At 39.8% G+C, this 24,442-nt stretch overlaps 1 protein-coding gene across 2 annotated transcripts in view; it reads left to right on the forward strand.

The window, feature by feature from the left end:
- Nucleotides 1-16,632, forward strand: part of RAD23B (RAD23 homolog B, nucleotide excision repair protein) — a 48,969-nt gene extending 32,337 nt beyond the window's left edge. For both annotated transcript variants that reach the window (XM_058445213.1, XM_032164805.2), the window contains 5 exons: nucleotides 3,623-3,750; nucleotides 6,752-6,887; nucleotides 8,627-8,754; nucleotides 9,563-9,733; nucleotides 13,980-16,632. In XM_058445213.1, the coding sequence (XP_058301196.1) occupies nucleotides 3,623-3,750; nucleotides 6,752-6,887; nucleotides 8,627-8,754; nucleotides 9,563-9,733; nucleotides 13,980-14,093 (677 nt within the window). In that variant the 3' untranslated portion in view covers nucleotides 14,094-16,632. The remainder of the gene's footprint in view (nucleotides 1-3,622; nucleotides 3,751-6,751; nucleotides 6,888-8,626; nucleotides 8,755-9,562; nucleotides 9,734-13,979) is intronic.
- Nucleotides 16,633-24,442: the final 7,810 nt, after the last annotated feature.

Below are 24,442 nucleotides of genomic sequence, written 5' to 3' on the forward strand. Positions count from 1 at the left end.
CCTCTTTTGCCTCATTACTCTGTTTCTTGTCCAAACTCTCTCTTTTTTTTGTTTTTTTGTTTTGTTTTGTTTTTGAGACTCTCTCTCTTTGTCACCCAGGCTGGAGTACAGTAGCACAGTCTCAGTTCACTGCAACCTCCACCTCTTGGGTTTAAGAAATTCTCCTGCCTCAGCCTTCCAAGTAGCTGGGATTACAGGCGCCTGCCACCATGCCCAGCCAATTTTTGTATTTTTAGTAGATACGGGGTTTCACCACGTTGGCCAGGCTGGTCTCGAACTCCTGATCTTAGGTGATCCGCCCGCCTAGGCCTCCCGGAGTGCTGGGATTACAGGTGTGAGCCACTGTGCCGGCCTCTCTAGTTCTTTTTACAAGTCATTTGCCTTTGGACTTTTAAGATCTAAAAAGTATCACACTGCTTATGAGTATTTTTTGAGATTGTATAATTTAACCAGGAAACATGATTTTAGGAGTCATAGTGTAATGATTAGGTGTGGAGACTCTTGACTGTCAGCCTGTGTTTGTATCTCTGCACCATGACTTAATACTTTTACCAATTTTTTTTTTTTTTTTGGAGACAGTCTTGCTCTGTCGCCAGGCTGGAGTGCAGTGGCGTGATCTTGGCTGACTGCAATCTCCGCCTCCGGGGTTCAAGCAATTCTCCTGCCTCAGCCTCCTGAGTAGGTGGGACTACAGGCGCGTGCCACCATGCCCAGCTAAATTTTTTTGTATTTTTAGTAGAGACGGGTTTCACCATGTTGGCCAGGATGGTCTAGATCTCCTGATCTCGTGATCTGCCCGCCTCGGCCTCCCAAGTGCTGGGATTACAGGCGTGAGCCACCACACCTAGTCTTTACCAAATTATTAATCTCTCCAAGCTGTACTCTCCTCATCTTTTAAAGGAGTTGAAATTAAACCTTTCTTATGAAGTAGGGAGAGAGAACTAAATGAGAAACACCATGTTAAAATAGTGCAGTTCTGATTTTCTGTAGCTCAGAATTTCGTTTATATTGATACTGATTTCTGTATCTGGGAATTAGGTTACTGAAAGTGTATTGCTACTTGAGTTGCTTTGTGCTCGAATTTTATCAGTAGATAAGAAAATAAATAATTAAAATTTTTTGTTTTATGGGATGGGAAAAGGAAAGTCATTATTTTAAGCAAGATATCAAATGCTTAATCTGTTTGTGATATTTAGGGGGTTTTTAGCTATGAAACACCTTTATTTTTGAAAGTTCTGCAGAAAAAAAATTATTTATTCAACAGATACTTGGTGTCAGCTGTGTATCAGGGAAACATGCAAAATGACATGGTTTCCTGCAGCCAAACTTGCAGTCAGTTGGGGCAAGAAAAAAATAATGAAACATTAAAAAAAAAAAGATAAGTGATACTAAGAACACAAAGGGCTTCCCTAAAGCAAAAACAGAAGGCTACCTAGGATGGCTAGGCAATGCCTTTTAAATATGGAACTGAAGCATGTTGAAGGAACTGGCCATCTAAGATGGCTGGTGTTGTGTAAAGGCCTTGGGGCAGGAAAAGGTGTGGCCTGCTGAAGTAACACCGGGAAGATGAGTGTGGTGGGTGGAGGATTGTTGAGGGCTGGGAGCCAGATATGAAATGAGGGGTTTTGCACGTGTGTGTGTGTGTGTGTGTGTGTGTGTGTTTAATTGACTTTTGCAACTGGCTGAATGAAGAATAGATTGTAGATACAGAGACAAGAGTTGGAAACGGTGTAATCCCATCTAGAGACTGTTGTGGGCTTGTCTTCAGTGATGACAGTAGAGAATGAAGAGATGGGTTTGGGGTGTAATTTAGAGATGGAACCTACCAGGTATGCTGGTAAGTGAGGTGTGGAAGGAAGAGGAAAAGGAACTGAAATCACCAGGGTTTTTGTTCAAGCACTTAGGTAAATAGAGGTGCCATTTGTTTAAAGAGAGCAGACAGACAATGGTGGGACACATTTGAGAGGGAAATCTGAATTGCAATTAGTTGAGGAATGAGTGGAACATGAGAAAGTGGACACATGTTCAGTAGCTATGGCTGTGATGAGAAGAGAGCAGATGGTTCCTCAAAGAGGAATTAGGATGAAGTCAAAGATGGGAGGTGTGTTTTTGTTTTAGAGTGAAATATAGGACATAGTTAACTACTGACCCAGGATAATTACACAGAGGGGGAAAGATGTTGGTGGAGAAGAGGGAGGATAACCAAATCCAATTTGGTTTGAGTGTGAGGCAACAATAAAGGTAATGGTCCCCAGAACACAAGCGGAAGAAAGGATAGTTTTAAGTGAGGTAAGTTTATGAGGAAAATAGCTTTCATTTATTCAGAGTGTTGTCTGTGCTGAGAGGAGGGAGCATAGGAGTCTGTAAGAAGTGATTTGTTGGAATGTTAGCGCTTTGGGCATTTTACCAACTTTGTATAGTGTACAAGATTTTAACTTTCTAGCTCCTAACCTCTTTCCCCCATTTCAGTTATATAAGGTATCAAAGGGAAACTGAACTTGTTGCGTCGGAGTTGATGGTTCGAAATACCATCCCTTCCCCAGCATGTTTTCAGAATTCGGTGTCTCTTCTTACCAGTTGCCTTCTCTGACCTCCTGCTAATTCTCCCTTACCTTCGTACCTCATTTTTCTATTGTACTCTGAAACATATTATATGAGTTTCCTGTTGCTACTGTAGTAAGTTACCACAAACTTAGTGGTGTAGAACAACACAGATTAACTGTCTTCTAGTACTGTAGGTTAGAAGTATGACACAGGGCTCACTGGACTAAAATCGGGGAGCCGGCATTCCTTTTTGGAGACTCTGGGGAAGAATTTTTTTCCTGATCCTGTCCAGCTTCTAGAGACTGCTCACATACCTTGGCTGGTAGCCCCTTTCTCCATCTTCAAAGGCAACAGCATAACATCTCTCATCCTGGTTTTGTCTCCTCCTCCTCACACCTGTTTCTCTGACCCTCTCATCTGCCTCCTCCTACTACTATTAAGGATTCATGTCATTACACTGGACCCACCTGGATAATCCGGAATGAAGTGGCTGTCTTAAAGTCAGCTGATTAGCAACCTTAATTTTATCTATTACCGCAATTTCCCCTTGCCATGTAACCTATTTATAGGTTCCAGGGATCAAACCGGAGGGCATCGTTGGGGGACCATTACCTACTACATATATGTTGTAATTTATACTGTTACTCATCTTTGTATTCCTAGCACAGTAGTGCCTGAAATGTTGTATACATGAATCAAGAAATGTATAGAGGCCGGGCGCAGTGGCTCACGCCTGTAATCCCAGCACTTTGGGAGGCCGAGTGGGGCGGATCACGAGGTCAGGAGATCGAGACCATCCTGGCTAACAAGGTGAAACCCCATCTCTACTAAAAATACAAAAAAAAAAAAAAAATAGCCGGGTGCGGTGGCGGGCGCCTGTAGTCCCAGCTACTTGGGAGGCTAAGGCTGGAGAATGGCATGAACCCGGGAGGCGGAGCTTGCAGTGAGCCTAGACTGCACCACTGCACCCCAGCCTGGGTGACAGAGCGAGACTCTGTCTAAAAAAAAAAAAAAAAAGTATAGAGAATGCTTATTTATTAAATGTTCCTTTTCTTTCCCCTCCACCCTCCCTTTTTAGTGACGGGTCAGTCTTACGAGAATATGGTAACCGAGATCATGTCAATGGGCTATGAACGAGAGCAAGTAATTGCAGCCCTGAGAGCCAGTTTCAACAACCCTGACAGAGCAGTGGAGTATCTTTTAATGGTGAGAAACATGTTTTACTTTACTCCATTCTGTTGTTTAAGATCAAAATCTCAAAGAAACAGATTTTAAAGGACCAGTTCACTTGTTACTGATATATGCTAGATGATATACATAATGCTTTTTTTTTCTAGTATGTTTGTATTTTGTGTTAATAAAATGTAACCTTTTTTAATCGAATGGTCCAACATTGTAGTAGCTTTTTAGGTGCCACTATGCGTGAATTATTCAGAACAAAAATTTCTTTTTTTTTTTTTTTTGAGATGGAGTCTTGCTCTGTTGCCCAGGCTGGAGTGCAGTGGCACGATCTCTGCTCACCGAAAGCTCCACCTCCCAGGTTCATGCCTTTCTCCTGCCTCAGCCTCCCAAGTAGCTGGGACCACAGGTGCCTGCCACCATGCCTGGCTAATTTTTTTGTATTTTTAGTAGAGACGGGATTTCACCACGTTAGCCAGGATGGTCTTGATCTCCTGACCTTGTGATCCGCCCGCCTCGGCCTCCCAAAGTGCTGGGATTACAGGCGTGAGCCACCACGCCCGGCCGCAGAACAAAAATTTCAAGCTTGAGAGTCCAGGCCAAATTATTTTGCTTATACTGTGTATATTCCTGTAATAAGTTGCCAACTTTTTAAAAACTGGGAAATTTCACATAAAAGTACAGATTTCTGGTTTATCTGGACAACTTTGATCCAAGATTTTTGCAAGGGATTAAGGAAAATATTTTAGATCGTGGAATCTAATTCATTATCCTCTGATTCACTCTGTTACCAATGTAACATCATGCATTTAATGAATGATGTTACTTACCTGGTTCCGTTGACATTTGAATTTGTTTTTATAATCAGTAGGAGTTGAGGGACTTTTTGAATAAGGTTTTCTTTTTTTACTGGTAATGGGAGTTTTTGAGAAATAGGTTGTTGTGGACATCAGCTGAAACCCTTGGTATTAAGATGAAAGTCTGCAAGTTTTACAGATGTGACACAGGCTAAAGTAATTGAATTAACTTATTAAAAATCTTAGACTTCTATAATTGTCTTTGGCGTTTTGGAGTATTATCAAAGTCTGAATTGCCCTAAATATCATCTTAAAGTTGCATGATTCTAACCCTTTTGGGAATTACATCCACAGTTTAACCCATTCCTTTGTGTCTAGGTTGTACTTCTGTTAAAAACTCCTTTCAGGTAGCTAGCTAGTTTCAGAAGAGTCAGTTATAAGCCTCATAACTGTACTCTGCCTCCACCATTTATTTGCCCATGCATTTGCATGTAAAGTTCACAAAACCTTTTTCTTAGCATATTATTTTCTCTTTTTAAATTCACTTTTTCATTGTCTTCTTGAGTAGTGTCTTTAAATGCTGGCAGTTTATCCAGTTTGTTTGGAATTGTGGAATTAATAATTGTTGTGAATTTGTTTGGTGAGGAGTGCGTACCCTGAACAGATTGTATGAAAGTATTAGCTTTTATGGAGTGGCTTTCATTTACACCTGATTTAGAATTCTGCATAAATTCAACAGTATCAATTATTTTGATCAAATGGATGTGGAGTTTTGAGGTATAAAAAAACAGTCATTGTTACCAAATGCTAAAACTGCTGTAGAGCATCAAATGCAAATAAATAGATGAGACATGAATTCATCAAAAACAATTTATAACTAAAATGTTTTTATATATTTGCTCTTTGTTTCATAGACTGGAGGGGAAAAGTTGCCTTTAACTGTTACTAGTTAAGAGATAAGGTGAATGGACGGAAAGAAGAAACGTTGAGCATTTAATAAGAGGCTATGTAATGTGTGAGAGTAGAGGTCGATCTATAGCAATGAAGATTAACTTTTTAGTTTAATAAAACAGAATTTGATGGATGCTCTGGATCCTAAATTTGTATGTAGTTTGTTAGCACTTAAATAACTGCCCATCTGAGTTAAGGGTTTGAATTGGTGAACTCATTCAAAAATACTGGTTTTAATGCCTGGAGTGACATCTAATGCCTGCAGCCATTTTCCTGCTGTGTTACTCTTCATCCTTTATATGTTGTTGCTTTGGCTTCTGGTTTATTAGGGAATGGAAGCATTTATCATCTTATTCAATTATAATACTTGGTTCTTTTTTCTCTTCTTTTCGAAATCTGTAAGAATTTGATAAAGACTTTTTAAAAATTTTAAATGACAAGCCTATCAATCATGTGCATCAAAATAGGTGTCCCAAAAGATTTTAGTGCATGCAGTTTTAAGCTCTTAATAACTTTAAAAGATAAGTACTATAAACTTACAAAAGGCATCACCTAATTTCTTTTATATCGATTTTGTGAATTTTGAAAAATTTTTTGAGATATTCCAAGTATCTCATTTATGAGATACTTTGACACCTTAAGGAACACTTCACTCAAAAGTATCTCAAATTTATGAGATACTTCCTGAGTGACACTTTCTCAGTACCATGGATCAGTAGGGGAGATCCTCCTGCCTGGCCACTGTGTACCTGGTTTGTATCCATTAGATATTTTTTTCCCCAGGAGTCATTTCAGAACTGTCAAGTGTACATCAAAACCTCTTTTTTTGGATTATCTTAAGCTAGAGTTGCAAACTCAATCCTTTTTATCACTGAGTAACAGCTGATGAATATTTCTAAGAAGTTAAAAAGTCAACTAATTTGGTTATGTTCAGTTTTAAGAAGGTACATGTATCAATATTTTTCAAATCTGACGCTAATTACGTGTGCCTGGTAGGCGTCTTATTGAACAACACAGAATATTTCCATCATCACGGTAAGTTCTGTTGGACAGTGCTGCTTTGCATTATTATAGCAATGTGGGTTTTTCTATAATGTGCCCAGGTCATTTCTAATCTGAATCCATGCAGCTTAATAATCCTTTACTTTTAATTGAAGCAGACATCTGTTTGATGCTTTTGAAAATCAGACAAGATGTTAAACAGACTATAAATCTTTTACTCTGTATAATATTTAATTTTGCATGATGGGATATCTTAAAGCTTGGAAATTCTATTATAGGGAATCCCTGGAGATAGAGAAAGTCAGGCTGTGGTTGACCCCCCTCAAGCAGCTAGTACTGGGGCTCCTCAGTCTTCAGCAGTGGCTGCAGCTGCAGCAACTACGACAGCAACAACTACAACAACAAGTTCTGGAGGTAAAGTAGAATCTTTTGGATGGGGAGGGAATGGCCCTGAATTTTTAGTGTAAAATAATTTAATCTGAAATACTTCAGAAATCACGTTCATTCCCAGAGCAGTCAAATAATTCGTTCTCTCTTCACTAATGTTTGAGAAAAGCCCAAAAGAAACTTTCCCAAGTGGATGTAAAAGGTATCCTTGCTGATATTAAACATCAGTGTTGCAGTTTTGCTGAAGGGCATATTCTGTTTTATTTGTTCTAAGGAAAAGATGCTTTCCAGTTTGTATTTAGTGTTACTTTCTGATGCCATTCAGAATGGTTTGCTCACTGTGTCTCTTACTCTCTCCATAAATGTTACAAAGTGTATGTAATTTCAAAGCCAGCAGGATTTTAGTAATTATACAACCAAGGAAATGAAACCGTGAGAGGTTTAAAACCTTGTATCTAGAGGAGAAAGCAAAGCTTGAATTGAAGTCTCCTTACTGGGGTGCTGACCATACCCCACACATTGTTATAGGTCTGACTACAGAGCAAAGCCTGGAACCTGCGGTCAGCTTAGAAATTACGCCGTGTTCTCCTTCATTCGTTCTTCCGTATATTAATAAAGTAATTTAAACTGTTGATCTTGAAAAGGCCATTCTTCATGCATTTCGTAGCTCTGATAATGATAGTCACCCCTGGTTGACAAAGGTCACTCAGTGCTTTGTGTACAGTCTCCCAAGGAGAGGCCCTTTGTTTGTTGTGATTCAGCATATGGGAGTGGAAAGAGATGACCACAGCTCTGCTTTGGATTTGGGGTCCTGTTCCTTTCAGCACTTATTAGGTGACATAGTCTCTAAGTCTCGTTGCCTTCACCTATAAAGCTAGTATTATATATGGAAGAACAAAAAATCCATGTGCTGTGGCCATTTCAGTTAGAATGATTGTCTTCCTGAATAGGAAATTACAACATACATCTAAAAATTCAACCTCAAAAACAATTCCTCTGTGTACGATTTTTGGTTTCCTATAGCATAACCAGACAAGTACCAGCACCCTGAAAAAGCCGGAAGTTCTGTATTTTATATTTTATTTGGCATTATTAACATTTATTATTGTGAATAGATTTTAGACTGAAGAGTTTAGATATATTAGTACTAGATTGCCATACAGCTTGTCTGAGTTTTTATAGTTCACAAATGTTTGAAATTTAATGGTAATAATCAGAAGTCTTCCTTAATGTAAGTTTGTATTAAAGTTTCTCCTGATTTGCAAAACCTGACCTCAGACTTTAAGTATCTTTTTCTTCTTTGGTTTAGCATTTCCTAGGAATTCAAGCTCAGATTGTGTTCTTTTAGGGGTTTTCGTTGTTTATAAAGTAAGTGAGTTTTTGTTGTTAGTTGTGTGTATTTTTCTTAGGAACTTTTAAACAACAGGAACAACTTTTAGTACTTTTTATTTTGATAGAACACGCACAGGAGACAAGTTTCTAGTATTTTATAACGTTGAGTGCCAAGGGCGATTATAGGAAAGTTTGGTTCATATTACAGTCAGCGTTCTGCACTCCTTGCCTTTACTAATAGGAGTAATTTTTGCCATATTAAACTTGCAAGTTGGTACAGTTGGAAGATTTCATCATTATTTACTTCATTTTATTACATCTGAGAACTCAAATCATTTTTTCCTTGATAGTGTTTGCTGTCTAAATGTATTGTTTAACCACTCTTTGTATATGTATTTACTGCTTTTGTTTAAAAATGTTTATGTGTATTTTAGGACATCCCCTTGAATTTTTACGGAATCAGCCTCAGTTTCAACAGATGAGACAAATTATTCAACAGAATCCTTCCCTGCTTCCAGCGTTACTACAGCAGATAGGTCGAGAGAATCCTCAATTACTTCAGGTGACTAATCAGTGTCAGTTTCACAAGTGATGTAGAGTGTGTCACATTTTGAAAAAGTCCATGAACTGTCCTTCCCCACCTCAAATACAACTCTGTATTTGAGAATGGTGAATGTATTCTTCCCAAGCTACACTTAGATATTGCAGTCTAGATAGGTGTACTAAAAAAACAGTTGAGATATGGAGGTTGGGTTAAATTAAGTTGACCAAATAGTAATAAGTTTGGGAAACATTTTATATTTCCTTTTTGGAGATTCCCACTACACATTAATATGTTAAAGAATTTGGGAAGCTGTTTAACAAAGAAACTGCCTAACTTTCAATCACTTTTCACAAGCTTATTACTCAGTTCCTTTGTTCCTTTTTCTTAGGAACTTTTAAGCAACAGGAACAACTTACTCTTAGAAAAAATAGCTGTGGGGCTTCTTTAATGCTCAGATCACCAAGTATTTGAATTTTATACAGCATTTTAGTGCCCACTAGTGTGGAAGGTAAAAAATATATGCAAGTATAAAGAATAAGTTCTATTCTTATAGTCCCACAGTAGTTTTTTTTTTTTTTTGAGCACAGGAGGCTCAGAGCAGTTAAGAATTTGAATTTCTTCACTGTTTACTTTGCCCAAAAGAACTGAATTTCTTTACTAATGTAAAAGAAATCACATCCTTCCAAAGACTGAATAATCCAGAATCACTAAATTACTACATTTGCAAAAGCGTAGCCTTTTCTCTTAGTAATATTTAGAATTTCTCTGTTCCTGCAGATACTTAATATCAGTGTATTATTTTTCTCTGTCCTTCATATCACCACAGCAAATTAGCCAACACCAGGAGCATTTTATTCAGATGTTAAATGAACCAGTTCAAGAAGCTGGTGGTCAAGGAGGAGGAGGTGGAGGTGGCAGTGGAGGAATTGCAGAAGCTGGAAGTGGTCATATGAACTACATTCAAGTAACGCCTCAGGAAAAAGAAGCTATAGAAAGGGTGAGTTTAAGTAAAACTTTAAAAAAATGAGTTCTTGGCTGGGCTCATGCCTGTAATTCCAGCACTTTGGGAGGCCAAGGCAGGTGGATCACCTGAGGTCAGGAGTTCAAGACCCGCCTGGCCAACGTGGTGAAACCCCATCTCTACTAAAAATACAAAAATTAGCTGGCGTGGTGGCACATACCTGTAATCTTAGCTACTTGAGAGGCTGAGGCAGGAGAATTGCTTGAACCTGGGAGGTGGAGGTTGCAGTGAGCTGAGATTGTGCCACTGCACTCCAGCCTGGGCAACAGAGTGAGACTCTGTCTCAAAAAAAAAAAAAAAAAAAAAAATTCCTTGGTCACACTAGCCCCATTTCAAATGCTCAGAAGTCACATATTAATAATAAGGTTTTTCTATAATTTCTTTCAATAGTGTCCTGTAGTTTTCAGTGTAGAAGTTGTGTAATACTTCTGTTAAAATTATTCCTAAGTATTTTTATTCTTTTTGATGCTGTTTTAAATGGATTTTTCTCTTAATTTCATTTTCAGACTGTTCATTGCCAACTATATAAAAATACAATATAATTGTGTATATTGATCTTTTATCTTAAAACCTTGAACTCTTATGTATTCATTAAGTAGTTTGTGCATGTGTTCATTAGGATTTTCCATATACAAGGTTATGTCATCTGCACATAGAGACAGTTTTACTTCTTTTCCAATATGGATACCTTTTATTTCTTTGTCTTATCTAATTTCCCTATGTGGAGCCTCCAGTATATTACTAGACTAGCAGGAGCCACCAACATCCTTGTCTGGTTCTTGATCTTGGGGGAAAGCATTCAGTCTTTCATCACTAAGTATGATGTTATCTGTGGGTTTTTTGTGGATGCCTTTTATCAGATTGAAGAAATTCTCTTCTGTTCCTAGTTTGTTCATCACAAAAAGATGTTGGATTTTGTCAAATTTTTTTCTTTATTAAGATGATCATGTGATTTTTGTCCTTTAGTATGCTTTATTACATAGATTGATTTTTGTATGTTGAACCAACCTTGCATTTCTGAGATAAATTTTACTGGTTACAGCATATGATCTTTTTTATACATTGCTGGATTTAGCCTCTTTGTATTTTGTTGAGGATTTTTGCATCTGTTCATAAGTCATATTGGTCTATAGTTTTTTTGTGATGTTTTTGTCTGAATTTGGTGTCTGGGTAATACTGGCCTCTTAGAGTGAGTTGGGAATTATTCTCTGCTCTTCTGTTATCTGGAAGTATTAAGAATTGGTGTTAATTCTTTGAACAGTTGATAGAATTCACCAGTAGTCTGGGCCTGGGCTTTTCTTTTAGGGAAGTTTTGTGATTACTGATTCAGTCTCTTGTTACTTGTCTATTCAACTTTCCTTTTTTTTTGAGACGGAGTCTCGCTGTTGCCCAGGCTGGATTGCAGTGGCGTAGTCTCCCCCCTCATTGCAAGCTCCGCCTGCCGGATTCACACCATTCTCCTGCCTCAGCCTCCCGAGTAGCTGGGACCACAGGGACCCGCCACCATGCCTGGCTAATTTTTTGTGTGTGTGTTTTTTTTAGTAGAAATGGGGTTTCACCATGTTAGCCAGGATGGTCTCGATCTCCTGACCTTGTGATCCACCTGCATCGGCCTCCTAAAGTGCTGGGATTACAGGCGTGAGTCACTGCACCCAGCCAACTTTTCTATTTCTTTTAGTCAGTTTTGGTGGTTTTTGACTTGGAATTTGTCTATTTTATCTAAGCTGTCTAATTTGTTGGCATGCAGTTGTACATATTTCCTTATAATCATTTTATTTCTTCTTTTGATAAAGTAATAATGTTCCTGCATTTATTCCTGATTTCAGTCATTTGAGTCCTAAGATATTTTTGTTTTTTCCCTTCAGTTTAGCTAAAGGTTTTAATTTTGTTCATTTTGTTGTTGTTGTTGTTAATGACAGAAATAACTTTGGGTTTTGTTGATTCTCCCTATTGTTTTTCTAGTCTTTTTTTTTTTTTTTTTAAGTCTCTCTAATGTTTGTTTCCCTCTTGCTTACTTCTAGTTTGTTCTTCCTATTTTAGGTTAGGTTTAGTTTAGTTCTTTGTTTAGTTTTAGTTTAAGATTAAATTATTATCTATCTTTGTTAGCATAGATGTTTATAGCTATAATATTCGTTCTGGGTTTATGCTATAGCAGCATCCCATAAGTTTTCGTATGTTGTATTTTTGCTTTCTTTCATCTCAAAATGTTTTTTAATTTCCCATTTGGTTTCTAATTTAATTCATTCGTTATTTAGGATTGTGTTAATTTCCACAAGTTTATGAATTTCCCGCATTTTCTCCTTTTGATTTCTAAATTCATTCCATTATAATCAGAGAATATAGTTTCAGTACTTTTCAACTTATTGAGGTTCGTTTTGTGGCCTAACATGGTATTTCTGAAGAATGTTCTATATATACTGAAGAAGAATATAATGTAGTTCTTATTAAGTGGTCTATAAATATCTGATAGATCTAGTTTGTAGTCAAGTCTTCTGCCTTAGCTGTTTTATCTATTATTGAAGGTGGAGCTATAGATGTCTCTATTATTGTTTATTGCCAATTTCTACCTTTAATTCTTTTTATTTTATGTATTTTGTGGCTCTGTTATATGTATTTATAATTGTTGTCTTCCTGATCCTTTTTTTAATCATAAAATGCCTTTTGTCTGTAGTAACAATTTTTATCTTAAATCTATTTCCTCTGATACAGCCATTCTAGCTCTTTTTTGGTTACCATTTGCATGGTATATACCTTTTTCTATCATTTTACTTTCAACCTACTTGTGTCTTTGAATCTAAATTGTGTGTTTTGTAGAAGCAGGCAGTTGGATTGTACCCTTTACTTCACCTATCCTAGCTTTAATCTGGATAAAACCTAGATAACAAACCGATTTTTTAGTTTCTTCTGCTTTCACAGATGAGTAGTTATTCGTGATGAATTGGGATTTTTGCCCAAATTTTAAGGGTTATTTCCGAATATAATCTGACACAGCAGTCTTCAACCTTTTTGGCACCAGGGACCAGTTTCGAAGAAGACCTTTTTTTCTACCAACAGAGGTGGGGTGGGCGCGGTGGTTTTGGGATGAAACTGTTTCACCTCCGATCATCAGGCATTAGTTAGGTTAGGAAGTGGGGTGGGGTAGGGCAGTGGTTTTGGGATGAAGCTGTTCCACCTCACGTCATCAGGCATTTGTTAGGCTATCATACGGAGCACAGAACCTAGATCCCTCTCATGCACAGTTCACAGTAGGGTTCATGCTTATATGAGAATCTAATGTCGCTGCTGATAGGACATGAGACGGAGCTCAGGTGGTAATTCAAGTGATGGGGAGCAGCTGTAAATACAGATGAAGCTTCACTTGCTCGCCCACTGCTCACCTCCTTCTGGGTGGCCCGGTTCCTAACAGGCCAATGGCTGGTACCAGTTCGTGGTCTGGGGGTTTGGGACCCGTGATCTAACTCAGGGTGATTGAGACAATTGAGGAGGGTGACATTTGGCTGAGTTTTTAAAGGCTTTTAAAAGGAGTGAGTATTGTCACAAGTGATTTTTAATGTAATAGACTAGGAAAATGAAATTAAGTAGCTGGTATTACCATTTAAAATGATGTAACTGTTAAGCAGATAAAAATAGAACACTGTCTTCAAAATGTACCATGTATTACTAATAATTGGTCACCTGTTTTTCTAGTATGGAATGTTGAATAAAGCAAGGAGATTGAGAGTGATGTTTGATCCAAATGAAAGACATGAGTTTGCATTAATAAATTAAACATAATTTGCCTTTAATTTACAAATAATTAGGTGAGGTGGTTAAACTATACTGCAGGTACTCTCATCCTTATCTTCACTCTTAATATACTAAAAGCCATTTGATTTACGCATTTCTGTAGAGTCATTTATTTTTAAACCATAGCAGAACGAATTTTTAATTAGGCCAAAGAGTATTTGCATAGTATCTATTAAGCTTTAACTAGAAACAAAGACTTTTTTAGGTGATTAGTAAAGGAAAGGGTCTAGATTCCATCTAATCCCTTGGGTTGGGCAGTAAATCCATATTGATAGAGATGAATTCATGTAAAATTCTCAAGAGCTTTTTTGGGTTGCAGTATGTTTTTGAGTAATGATTTGTCTTTAGTGCTATACTGGAATCTATAATATGTAAATAAAATTAAATGTGCCATTATTGGTGTGTTGGATTTATATTTTTTTCCTTTTTCTTCCAGTTAAAGGCATTAGGATTTCCTGAAGGACTTGTGATACAAGCGTATTTTGCTTGTGAGAAGAATGAGAATTTGGCTGCCAATTTTCTTCTACAGCAGAACTTTGATGAAGATTGAAAGGGACTTTTTTATATCTCACACTTCACACCAGTGCATTACACTAACTTGTTCACTGGATTGTCTGGGATGACTTGGGCTCATATCCACAATACTTGGTATAAGGTAGTAGATTGTTGGGGGTGGGGAGGGAGGGATCTAGGATATAGGGCAGGGATAAATACAGTGCATGTCTGCTTCAATTAGCAGATGCCGCAACTCCACACAGTGTGTAAAATATATACAACCAAAAATCAGCTTTTGCAGGTCTTTATTTCTTCTGTAAAACAGTAGGTAACTTTTCCTAGGTTTCACTCTTTTTAGTGTACTAGATCCAGAAACTTAGTGTAATGTCCTGCTTTATATTTCTTTGACTTAACATTGGTTTCAGAAAGAATCTTAGCTACCTAGAATTTACAGTCTCTGTTTCATGGCAACACTGGATAATGGCTTTGTGAAATTTAAAAAATTTTCGTAGCGACTGTAAACAGAAATGCCAAATTGATGGTTAATTGTTGCTGCTTCAAAAATAAGTATAAAATTAATGTGTAAGGAAGCCCATTCTTTCATGTTAAATACTTGGGGTGGGAGGGAAGAAAGGGAACCTTTTCTTAAAATGAAAATAATTACTGCTATTTTAAAATTTCTTGATCATTGAATATGAGACCCTTCTAACATGATTTGAGAAGCTGTACAAGTATAGGCAGAGTTATTTTCCTGTTTACATTTTTTTTTTGTTTTGGGGAAAAAATTGGTAGGTGTCTAATTACTGTTTACTTCATTGTTATATTGCAGTAAAAGTTTTAAAACAACCATTGCATGTTTGCTTTTGATGTATCCCTTTGTGAAATTAGCACTTTTGGGGCCAATGGAGAAATGCAGCATTCACTCTCCCTGTCTTTTCCCCTTCCCTCAGCAGAAACGTGTTTATCAGCAAGTCGTGAGTCAAACTGCTGCCTTTTTAAAAACCTACAAAATGCTGATTCAGTTCAAAATTAATGCAAATGTTTCAAAACTGGGTTTCTGATATTTGTAAATGTGTTTCTTTATTAGATAAGAGTGTATTACCATTAAAGTCATTAGTATAATATTGCTTTCAAAAAGAGATGGTAGACAAAACTATAATCCAGCATCTTTTATTGCATTGGAAAGACTGGCAAAGTCTTTTGGAAGGGTTGGGAGATGTGGCTGGAAAGTACTTTGGAAAATATACAATCAAGATATCTCATGGCATATTAAAAGAAAAATCTTAATAGCAGTGTTGGCTTTTATTTGGATTTTTTCATCTCAGTTTTTTCTTTGGAATCTCCTTCATTGGCATTGTTATTTAATCATAAACGGGGCAGATGTCTACTTGTTCAGTTTTTCAAATCTGTTTTCCTGAGTATAAATAAGAGTATTTAAAGAAATAATTTGGGTTGCTTTTGTTTTTTGTTTTTTTTTTTAACCATCTGATACTAAGAAGATGAATTTGCACAGATTTCTCTCTGCATAATTTCTCAATATCTTTAGCACAGTATGGTGATGAATTTTAAGCATTTATATCACGTACTCATAACCTATTTCTTATGAAAATAAATGAAACTGGCTGGGTATGGTGGCTCACACGTGTAATCCCAGCACTTTGGGAGGCCGAGGTGGGCAGATCACTTGAGGCCAGGAGATTGAGACCAGCCTGACCATCATGACGATACCCCGTCTATACTAAAAATACAAAAATTAGCCAGGCATGGTGGCGCACGCCTGTGGTCCCAGCTGCTTGGGAGGCTGAGGCATGAGAATTGCTTGAACCGGGGAAGTGAAGGTTGTGGTGAGCCAAGATCACACCACTGCCATAAACATGACGGGCTTTTGGACTTTGTATTACCTGTATGTTTTATAATGGATCATGCATAATTTCTCAGGAGAATAAAATGAGAATTCGTATATATGTTCATCTTTCAAGTCAGAGCAATGAGTTGGGAAAAGAGGTAGCATTTCTGATCAGATAATGGAATACTCATTTATGACATTCTCTGTCTACTCAGATCATAGTGAAAACTGGAAACAAACAAACAAAAAAAAAACAGCAACCTCTTCCTTGGAAAGTGACAGCAGAAGGTGGCATGGAGCTTTTGTCCTTGGACAACAAATCTGGATATACTAGGATTAATAATTATCAGAAGACAGCTCAGGCCAAGTTTTGATCATTCCTTACAGTAACGTGTTTATCTGCTTCTTAAAGAATCAGCCGAGACACCATAAAAGAAATAGGCTTTTTGTGCCTTTTGCTGTTACTGTTTAATTTACAAACTGTTTTGGTAAATCTCTTAATGTAAGTAGCTATTTGACTTTGGAATTTTGCATTTGAGGTATACTGTCATTTCTTGAAATCTTTTTCTCGTTTAGTTGCTCTGTGGGAAATGTGAGGAAGCCTAAGTTTGTATTTGTAAATTTCTTATGCCATCCTCTAGTCAAATTTTTTTTCATTGTTTAAAAATACTGAAGTGTTCCAATATAATTTTTCCTGTACTGGATGGCTAGGATTCTAGAGAATTGATTATAAAATATTTTCAATACATCCAACATTGCACTTCTCATTTTTTAAATGATTCTGTCACATAGAATCAGATTGAAAGTTGACAATGCTTCTGTCACTGATACTTCTTTTTACTTAAGTAATTGGTGAGTGTATCATATAGGAGGCCCAGGCACTAGATTGACTTTATTGGGTCTCCTGGTTCTTTTCTCAACACAGAGATGGGATACTTGCTGGGATGTTAAGGTTAGTGAGGTTTTTTAGGGAATGCATAAAATTTCCATTTTTCTGTACTTCTTGTCTGAAGCAGCCAGCCAAGCCTGCTACAAAATGTTCTACCAAAAGTAAGCAATTGGAAGGAATGAGTGTTCCTGACCCAGTCAGTTCTGATGGATTATCCAGCGATGAAGTTCAGTTGGCCTCCACCGTCCATTTTCCCCATTTTTTTCCCCCAAGCCGAGGGCTGGCAAACTACAGCTTCATGAGCCAAATCTGGCATATACCTGTTATGTGGTCCATGAACTAAAAGTGATCTTTACATTTTTAAATGGTTTCAATTGTGTATGTTTTTTTATCACCTCAAAAGTTCAATTTACATTTCAGTGTCCTTAAAAGTTTTATTGAAACACAGCCATCCTCATTTGTTTACATATTGTCTGTAGCTACTTCTGTGCTACAGAAGTTTGCTGTTGGATAGCTGCAGCAGACTGTGGCCTGCAAAGCCTAAATTATCACTGTCTGGCCCTTTACAGCAAAAGTTTGGTGCCCCTGTTCAAAACTGACTAGTCTACCCTAAGTTATATGATGCTTTTTATTTCTCTCCTGACATTCATGGACTCTTGACTTCAGGTCTTAGCTGTAGTCTGGCTTCCATGTGACCGTCACAGATCTTTCCAGAGGAGTGGTATAACCCCTATTATCCACTCACAAAGAAAAGGAACATTGTGAGCCTGATGTGCTGGCCTAGTGGTGTCTAAGTTACTCTTGGATGTTGCTACACTGTTTCTTCTTCTTACAGTAGGATAATGAAGTCCATCACCACATTGTCAAACGCACCTGGCAAAGTGTGACAAGTCAACCAGAAAAGAAAAGCCTGATGAAAGCATCTGGAAATTCTTATGCCCTGGGATTGGAATTGGGGCAACTGGAGGAAGCATCTTAACTGCAGCTGGAAGAAGAGAGTGGGTGGAACCTTGGAGGGAGAAGTTATAGCAACTGGACGGACCTGTTTTGGTGGGTGGGTGGGTAGCTTCCAGAACTGTGTACTTTGTGCATGGGAGGATGGAAAGGGGAGAGATGAGGCTGAGTGAAGGCTTGGACTTGCTAGGAAAAAGATACTGCATTGTCAGTAACATTTGGGGAACTGCAAGAACAGTTACAAATTGGTTGTTAAAGAGCCTTCACTGTGATGAAGTTAGATTTAGAAAGCAGTCGTCCCTCATGTAGGGTTTTCACTGTGGAGAGGAGGCTGGGAGGAACAAAGAAACGGATGACAAGTTTGCTTCATGTGTGGTGTGGTGCTGCGGATACCAACATGGTCTCTGCCATTGAGCTCGATGTACTGTGACAGTGGCCATTTTAATAGTAATGGATCCTTTACAGATCTAACCTAATTTGTCTTCCACGAGCACAAATTAGAAAACAGTCATCCCAGACTTGTGCCTCATGTCTTAGTCATACTTAATTTTCCATTCTTGTTGCCTTTAATTTATGCACTCCTCATCTTCCTATTCCAGAGCTTCCTAACTCGGCTTGCAATAGGTACAGATGTTTAGAGATGGTGATTTTCCTCAGCCCATGAGGTCGTCTTCAAGGCAGCTGGGGAACCTGGGCCCAGCGTGTTATACAAGTACCGTGTTTGCCATGTTGAAAAGATCCGGAAGCTCTGTCCTACATATCTATTAGCTTTCTAGATGAGCTTTGCATAAGTCAGGGTCCTCCAGAAAAAAACGGAGATTTATTATGGAAATAGACTCATCTGATTATGGAGACCTAGCAGTCCTACAGTATGCTGTCTGCAAGCTGGAGAACCAGGAAAGGAACTGGTGTAGTTCAGTGCAAGATCAGAGGCGTGAGAAGGCCAAGGGTGGGGTCAGGTGCACTGGTGTAAGGCCCATGGTACCCAGAACGGGAGAAAGTGGACGTTCCAGCTCAAGAGCAAATTGGCTGTTCCTCTGCCTTTTTGTTTGGGCCTTCAACAGAATGGATGACACCCACCTGCATTGGTGAGGGTGGGCATCATCCAGTAGATGTACTCTGGTCTACTGATTGAAATGCTAAACTCTTCTGGAAACACCCTCACCTACACACCAGAAATACCATTTTACCAGCTATCTGGGCATCCCTTCACCCAGTCAGGTTGACACAAAACCATCACAGGCTTCTCAGCTGTACATGGCCCTCCACACTTCAGTGTGCTGACCAGGACTGGAACTGCCAATTGGGTTGCCACCTCAGGCTCTTGGGATGTCTGATACAGATAACTGGATTTGGATGTTGACAGCTTCCACCTCTGTAAGTCCAAAATTGTTTCAAAACTGCTTTTGTTTGGCTGCACAATTGTATAAGCCATATGGGTTTTGTTTGCACACAATAGCAGATTTGAGCACAATAATATTGCTTCAAAATTCATTGAAATTTTGTTGAGAATATTTAGTGGTGGGACTATGTCTTGGAACAGCTTGGGGGTTCAGTTTTTTGTTTATTGAATGATTTTATGGACCCTGGAGTGATTTTTGCAGCTTAACATTTTCATTGTAGGCGTTTTTTTGGTGGTTTTTTTTTGTATAGGGAGCTATCAGGTCTGCTTCTGCTTAACAGCATTTTGACTATAATTTTTGTCTTCAATTCTAAGGAAACTGCAAAGTTAAACTTTTTTAACCAGTTTGTTACTTACTACTTAATTGTAAAATATTTTCAGTCATATCTTTAACTGTTGTAATTCAAGATGGTTTTACAATTTTTATACCATATTTGCATTTTTGCAAAGAGCATTGGCAGTTCTTTCATATTTACACAATTTCACACTTGCAGAAAAAGTTGCAGGAACAGCAGAGTTCCCACATACCCCACCACCACCTTAGAGAACCTTATAAAATTTTACACTTGCACCAACATTGTCCTCCAAGCAAAAGGGCCCGATCCAGGTTAACACGCTGCGTTTAACTGCATTTAATGAATCTCCAGTTCACTTTCTCAGTCCCTCTCCCTCCTTGAGCTTTATGACCTTAACATTTTTTGAAGACTGTGGGACAGTTGTCTTATAAAATGTCCCTCAATGTATGTTTGGTGTTTCCTCATTACTACCCTTGGTATGCGTGTTTGGAGGAAACAGAAGTGCCGTTGTGCCCCTCTAGCTGCACCCCATAAGGTGACACAGGGTGTCAATTTGTCCCATCGTTGGTCAATTTGTCCCATCGTTGGTGGTGGTCACTTGGACCCTGAGGCAGGTGGTGTCTGCCAGTCTTCCCTGGAAAGTTACTCTTTGTCCATTTGTATTGGATAAATATTTTATAGGGAGATATTTTGAGCCTTTGCAGATATCCTATTTCTCATCAAAGTTTGGCCCATTCGTTTTAGTATTGTTGTTTCTTGCCTGCTGTAATGGTTTCCAAGTGGTGATTTTCAAATTCCTTCTACTTTATTAGTTAACATTGTCCTGTATTCTTACTCTTTTTCTCCTCGTTTATTATTTGTATCTGTATGGACTTTGATTCCTATTTTATTCCATAGTATATAATCCTTTACTATCATTACTTTGATGTTGGAATTGTCCCGGGTTCGGTGATTGTGTGTTTTCTATTTTTTTAGTAGAGACAGGGTTTCATCATATTGGCCAGGCTGGTCTCGAACTCCTGAGCTCAAATGATCCGCCTGCCTCGGCCTCCCAAAGTGTTGGGATTACAGGCGTGAGCCACCGCGCCTGGCTGATTGTGTGTGTTCTTAAAGCTGGCTTCTGTGTTTTGACATGCCATTACCCTCTGAGTACTTCCCTACTTTCTGGCAAAGTAAAGTATTCCAGGCTCTTGCACTTCCTGTGCCCTGGTCCTGGAATCAGCCATTTATCAAGGAGCTCTAGCTCCCCTTAATGTAGATTGTATTTAGAAAGCAAACCCTTGTTCTAGGCGTGCTCACTGCTATTAGAGTCTCACTGCTCCCAAGCGGTCTAAGTGGACACATAGTAAATACATACTTATATTTACATTTGATACATAGATACTGAAAAGGGAGTTCACTCTGGTACCTTTAATTCTGATCCAATGCCATAAGGTTCAGGCTGGGCGTGGTGGCTGAAGCCGGTAATCCCCGCACTTTGAGAAGCCAAGGTGGGCGGATCGCTGGAGTCCAGGAGTTCAAGGCCAGCCTGGGCAACATGGTGAAACCTTGTCTCTACGAAAAATACAAAAATTAGCCAGGTATGGTAGCGCGTGCCTGTGGTCCCAACTACTTGGTGGGGCTGAGGTGGGAGGATCGCTTGAGCCCAGGAGGTTGAGGCTCCAGCAAGCCGAGATCATGGCACTGCACTCCAGCCTGGGTGACAGAGGGAGACCCTGTTTCAAAAAAAATTAAAAATGCCATAAGGTTCATTCTATCTTCTCCCTTCCCATATTTCTACCTCCTTCCAGGGCAATGAGAAACTTGGCTCCCATTATCCTCAATATAATTTCACCTTCCCTGAAGGTAACCAGCGCCCTGCAGCGCTCTGCTCTCTTTCTTGTGCTGAGCTGCCACTCAGCTCGGCCACTTTCCTGCACAGCCGAGGCATTTGTATTTGAAGTGGACTTGGAAATGGAAGTGAAGTGTGTTTAGATTTCCTAGTGTAGCACTCCTATGATGGAGCTTCTAGGAAAGCACAGCTCCATGGGAAAGGGCGGACCTTTTTTGTTCTGCTCTAGTTGCTGTTCCACCGGAGGGTTACCTCCTACTTGGAGTTTAGGACCAGTGTGTTTCAGGTGCTTCTTGTGGTGAGAGACAGGGTTGGGGGTTAGGGGAAAAAGCAGCCCCACAGGCTAGGCTGGTAGTGCACCCCCCACCCTGGCATTGTGCCCTCCTCTCTGTCCTGGCACATGTTGCTGCTCTGATTCATGCATCCCGTGAACAAGGAGCAATCACCATGTGCTTTGGAATTTTTCCCACCTCCTTTATGTTGCTAATTTTTTTTATATACAAAATATGGCCCCTCTTCCAGGAAGCCTTCCCGTGACCCCCTTTTCCCCTCTAATTTGGGCCAGGAACTCCTCGGGGTTCCCTCAGCTGCTTCTAAGTATCTGCCATAAAAGTGAAAACCCTGACCTGGGATTGTCTGCATTTGGTGTATCACTAAAGGTACTGAATGAGAGAGAACTGGTGAGCTCTCTCAAATTCAGGGCTGTGCCTTTCATCTCTGTATCCCCAGAACCTGGTGAAGGGCTGGACCAAAGACCAAAGGAGATGCTGAGGCATCATTAGATGGATAAACAGACAATGAACAATAGTTGAGATGCCTTTTGTCATCTTTCTTGTGGCCCTAAGCTCCTCTTTACCTTTTCCAGAACCCTTCAGTTCTGAAAGTGGCCTAAGATAGTCAATGAGCAGTGCCTCAAAGGCAGCTCTGTTTTTCCTTCCTCAGCTCCAAGGACCTTTCCACCAGGTTCTGAAAGACTTGACACATAATGCAGTGAGCTGGCTGGTGGTGGAGACTGCAGGGTTCTACTGACCAGTTCCAGATGGGCATGCATCTGAGACTTAGTTGGAGCGCACACTGACAGCTGCACTCCCAGAAAGCCTGTGCTGAGTCCAGGTCTGAGGGCCTGGGTTTGAACTTGGAGTCTGTCGGGCCCCGATTGTTATCTTCACAGCCACATCAGCTGGGTGACCTCAGCCAAATCAGTCTACCTCTGCTCTTGTTTTCTCATCTGCAAAATAGAGCTGCAGATGCCTGCCCCAGGTTGCTGGTGGAGATCAAGTGAGAGAGTGGATTGAGAACACCTTTACAAAGGCCAGGTTTGTTTTTTGATGTGGGTGCCAACTGCCTACCCTGAAGTCAAAGACTGTCTGTGAAGAGAAGTTCTCTTTGCCTTTCTCCCACGACAAGCATGTTGCCGAGTTATTTCCAGGAGTGTGGGGTGAGCCTCTTTGATCTCAGGGTGCCATTGCCTTCCCTGCTTCACTGTGATCGGCTCAGCGTTCCCAAGTGGCCAGGGCACTTCCCACTCAGCTGGGCAGCACCGCCCAAGCATTTGGGGAACAGAAAGTTTTTATTTTTATGAGCTGTTTCTGAGCAATGCCTTGTTTTCTCCTGTCTGTTTCTAGGCCACAGCATTGGCAGCTACATCCAACCTCCAGGTCAAATTTGGCAGAGAACCAAGCAAACCTGCCAAACAATACCCACTGCTGCTCCTTCCCATCTCGAGGAACTGTCTCTTCTCAATGTTTTCTTTTGATTTCCTCTGACAGTCTTGCTGCTTTTCCAGAGGCACAGGAACTCAAAATTGGGAAGGACTTGAGGGTGACCCCCACGATCAAGTGCAGTGCCTCCCTCACGCGTGACTTCCAGCCTCCACATGCACACTTCAAATAACTGCACACACACCCTCCAGCTCAGACCTTTTGGATTTCAGACACTCCAGTGGGTGAAGGGTCGCTATGTTAGGATCTCTGATCTTCCTGTCTAACCAGGCTATCCTCAGGTTCTAGTTCACGTCTGGGGGTCACTCTGAGCCAAGTAACCCCTCTTTCCTGTGTCAATCCTTTAGGTCTTTGAGAAGAGTGGTTGCGTTCTCTCTGACCATGTCCCACCCTCTGGCCAAGCCTTCAGCTGAAAACGAGTGTATTGAGTCCTTCATTCAGATGAACCCAATACTTCAGGAGGGGCTGAGCAATAGGCACTACAGGGGAGCCCTCACCTCCCTTACTCTGTGCATAATACCTCTATTAATACAGCCTAAATTTGGTCTTGCTGGTTTGGCAGCCACATCACACTGTGCCCTTAGACTAAGTGACTGTGCTAATAATACACCAGACTTTTCAAGGTGTCTGTGCCTTTGGGGGTCATGTCTGACACAAGTTATAGAAGCAGAAACAGCCTACTAAACAAATACTGCTGTTTTCACAGTTATATTCTGGACCAAGAAAATGGAGCTATCATTTACAAGTCCAGTGTCTCACCCTGTGCTAAGTGCTTGTATGAGGCAGTTTTGCCGTTTTACAAATGGGATAACTGAGGTCAGTCAGGGTAGAGCTACACAGCTACCAAGTGGCAGAGCCAGGTGGCAAACCTAAGTTGATTGGTTCCGAAGTCACCCTAAGTGGCACTGCCTCCCTGTAGCCCCTGCCCCTTCACATTCCCTGAGCCAGTCTCTATCCCGCCTGTGATTTCTTTCTCTGCTGTTTTGACAGTTATTTTTTCCTCTGGTGATTTACCTGGTTATTGCTAGACCAGCAGTTCTTAACATGCAGTATGAGGAACAGAATCGGGGTGGTTCTATGAAATCGAATTTTTTTTTTTTTTTTTTTTTTTGAGTTTTAGTCTTGCTCTGTCACCCAGGCTAGAGTGCAGTGACATGATCTCGGCTTATGGCAACCTCTGCCTCCCGGGTTCAAGTGATTTTCCTCTCTCAATAGCCCAAGTAGCTGCAATTACAGAGGCCTGCCACCACACCTGGCTAATTTTTTTTTTTTTTTTTTTTTTTTTTAGTAGAGATGGGGTTCCACCATGTTGATCAGGCTGGTCTTGAACTCCTGACCTCAAGTGATCTGCCTGCCTTGGCCTCCCAAAACTGCTGGGATTACAAACGTCAAAATTATTTTCATAAAAACACTAGGCCAGGCTCACGCCTGTAATCCCAGGACTTTGGGAAGCTGAGGCTGGCGG

The sequence above is a fragment of the Hylobates moloch genome, unplaced genomic scaffold (assembly GCF_009828535.3).
Source record: "Hylobates moloch isolate HMO894 unplaced genomic scaffold, HMol_V3 SCAFFOLD_10, whole genome shotgun sequence".
In the NCBI taxonomy this organism is placed as follows: Eukaryota; Metazoa; Chordata; class Mammalia; order Primates; family Hylobatidae; genus Hylobates; species Hylobates moloch.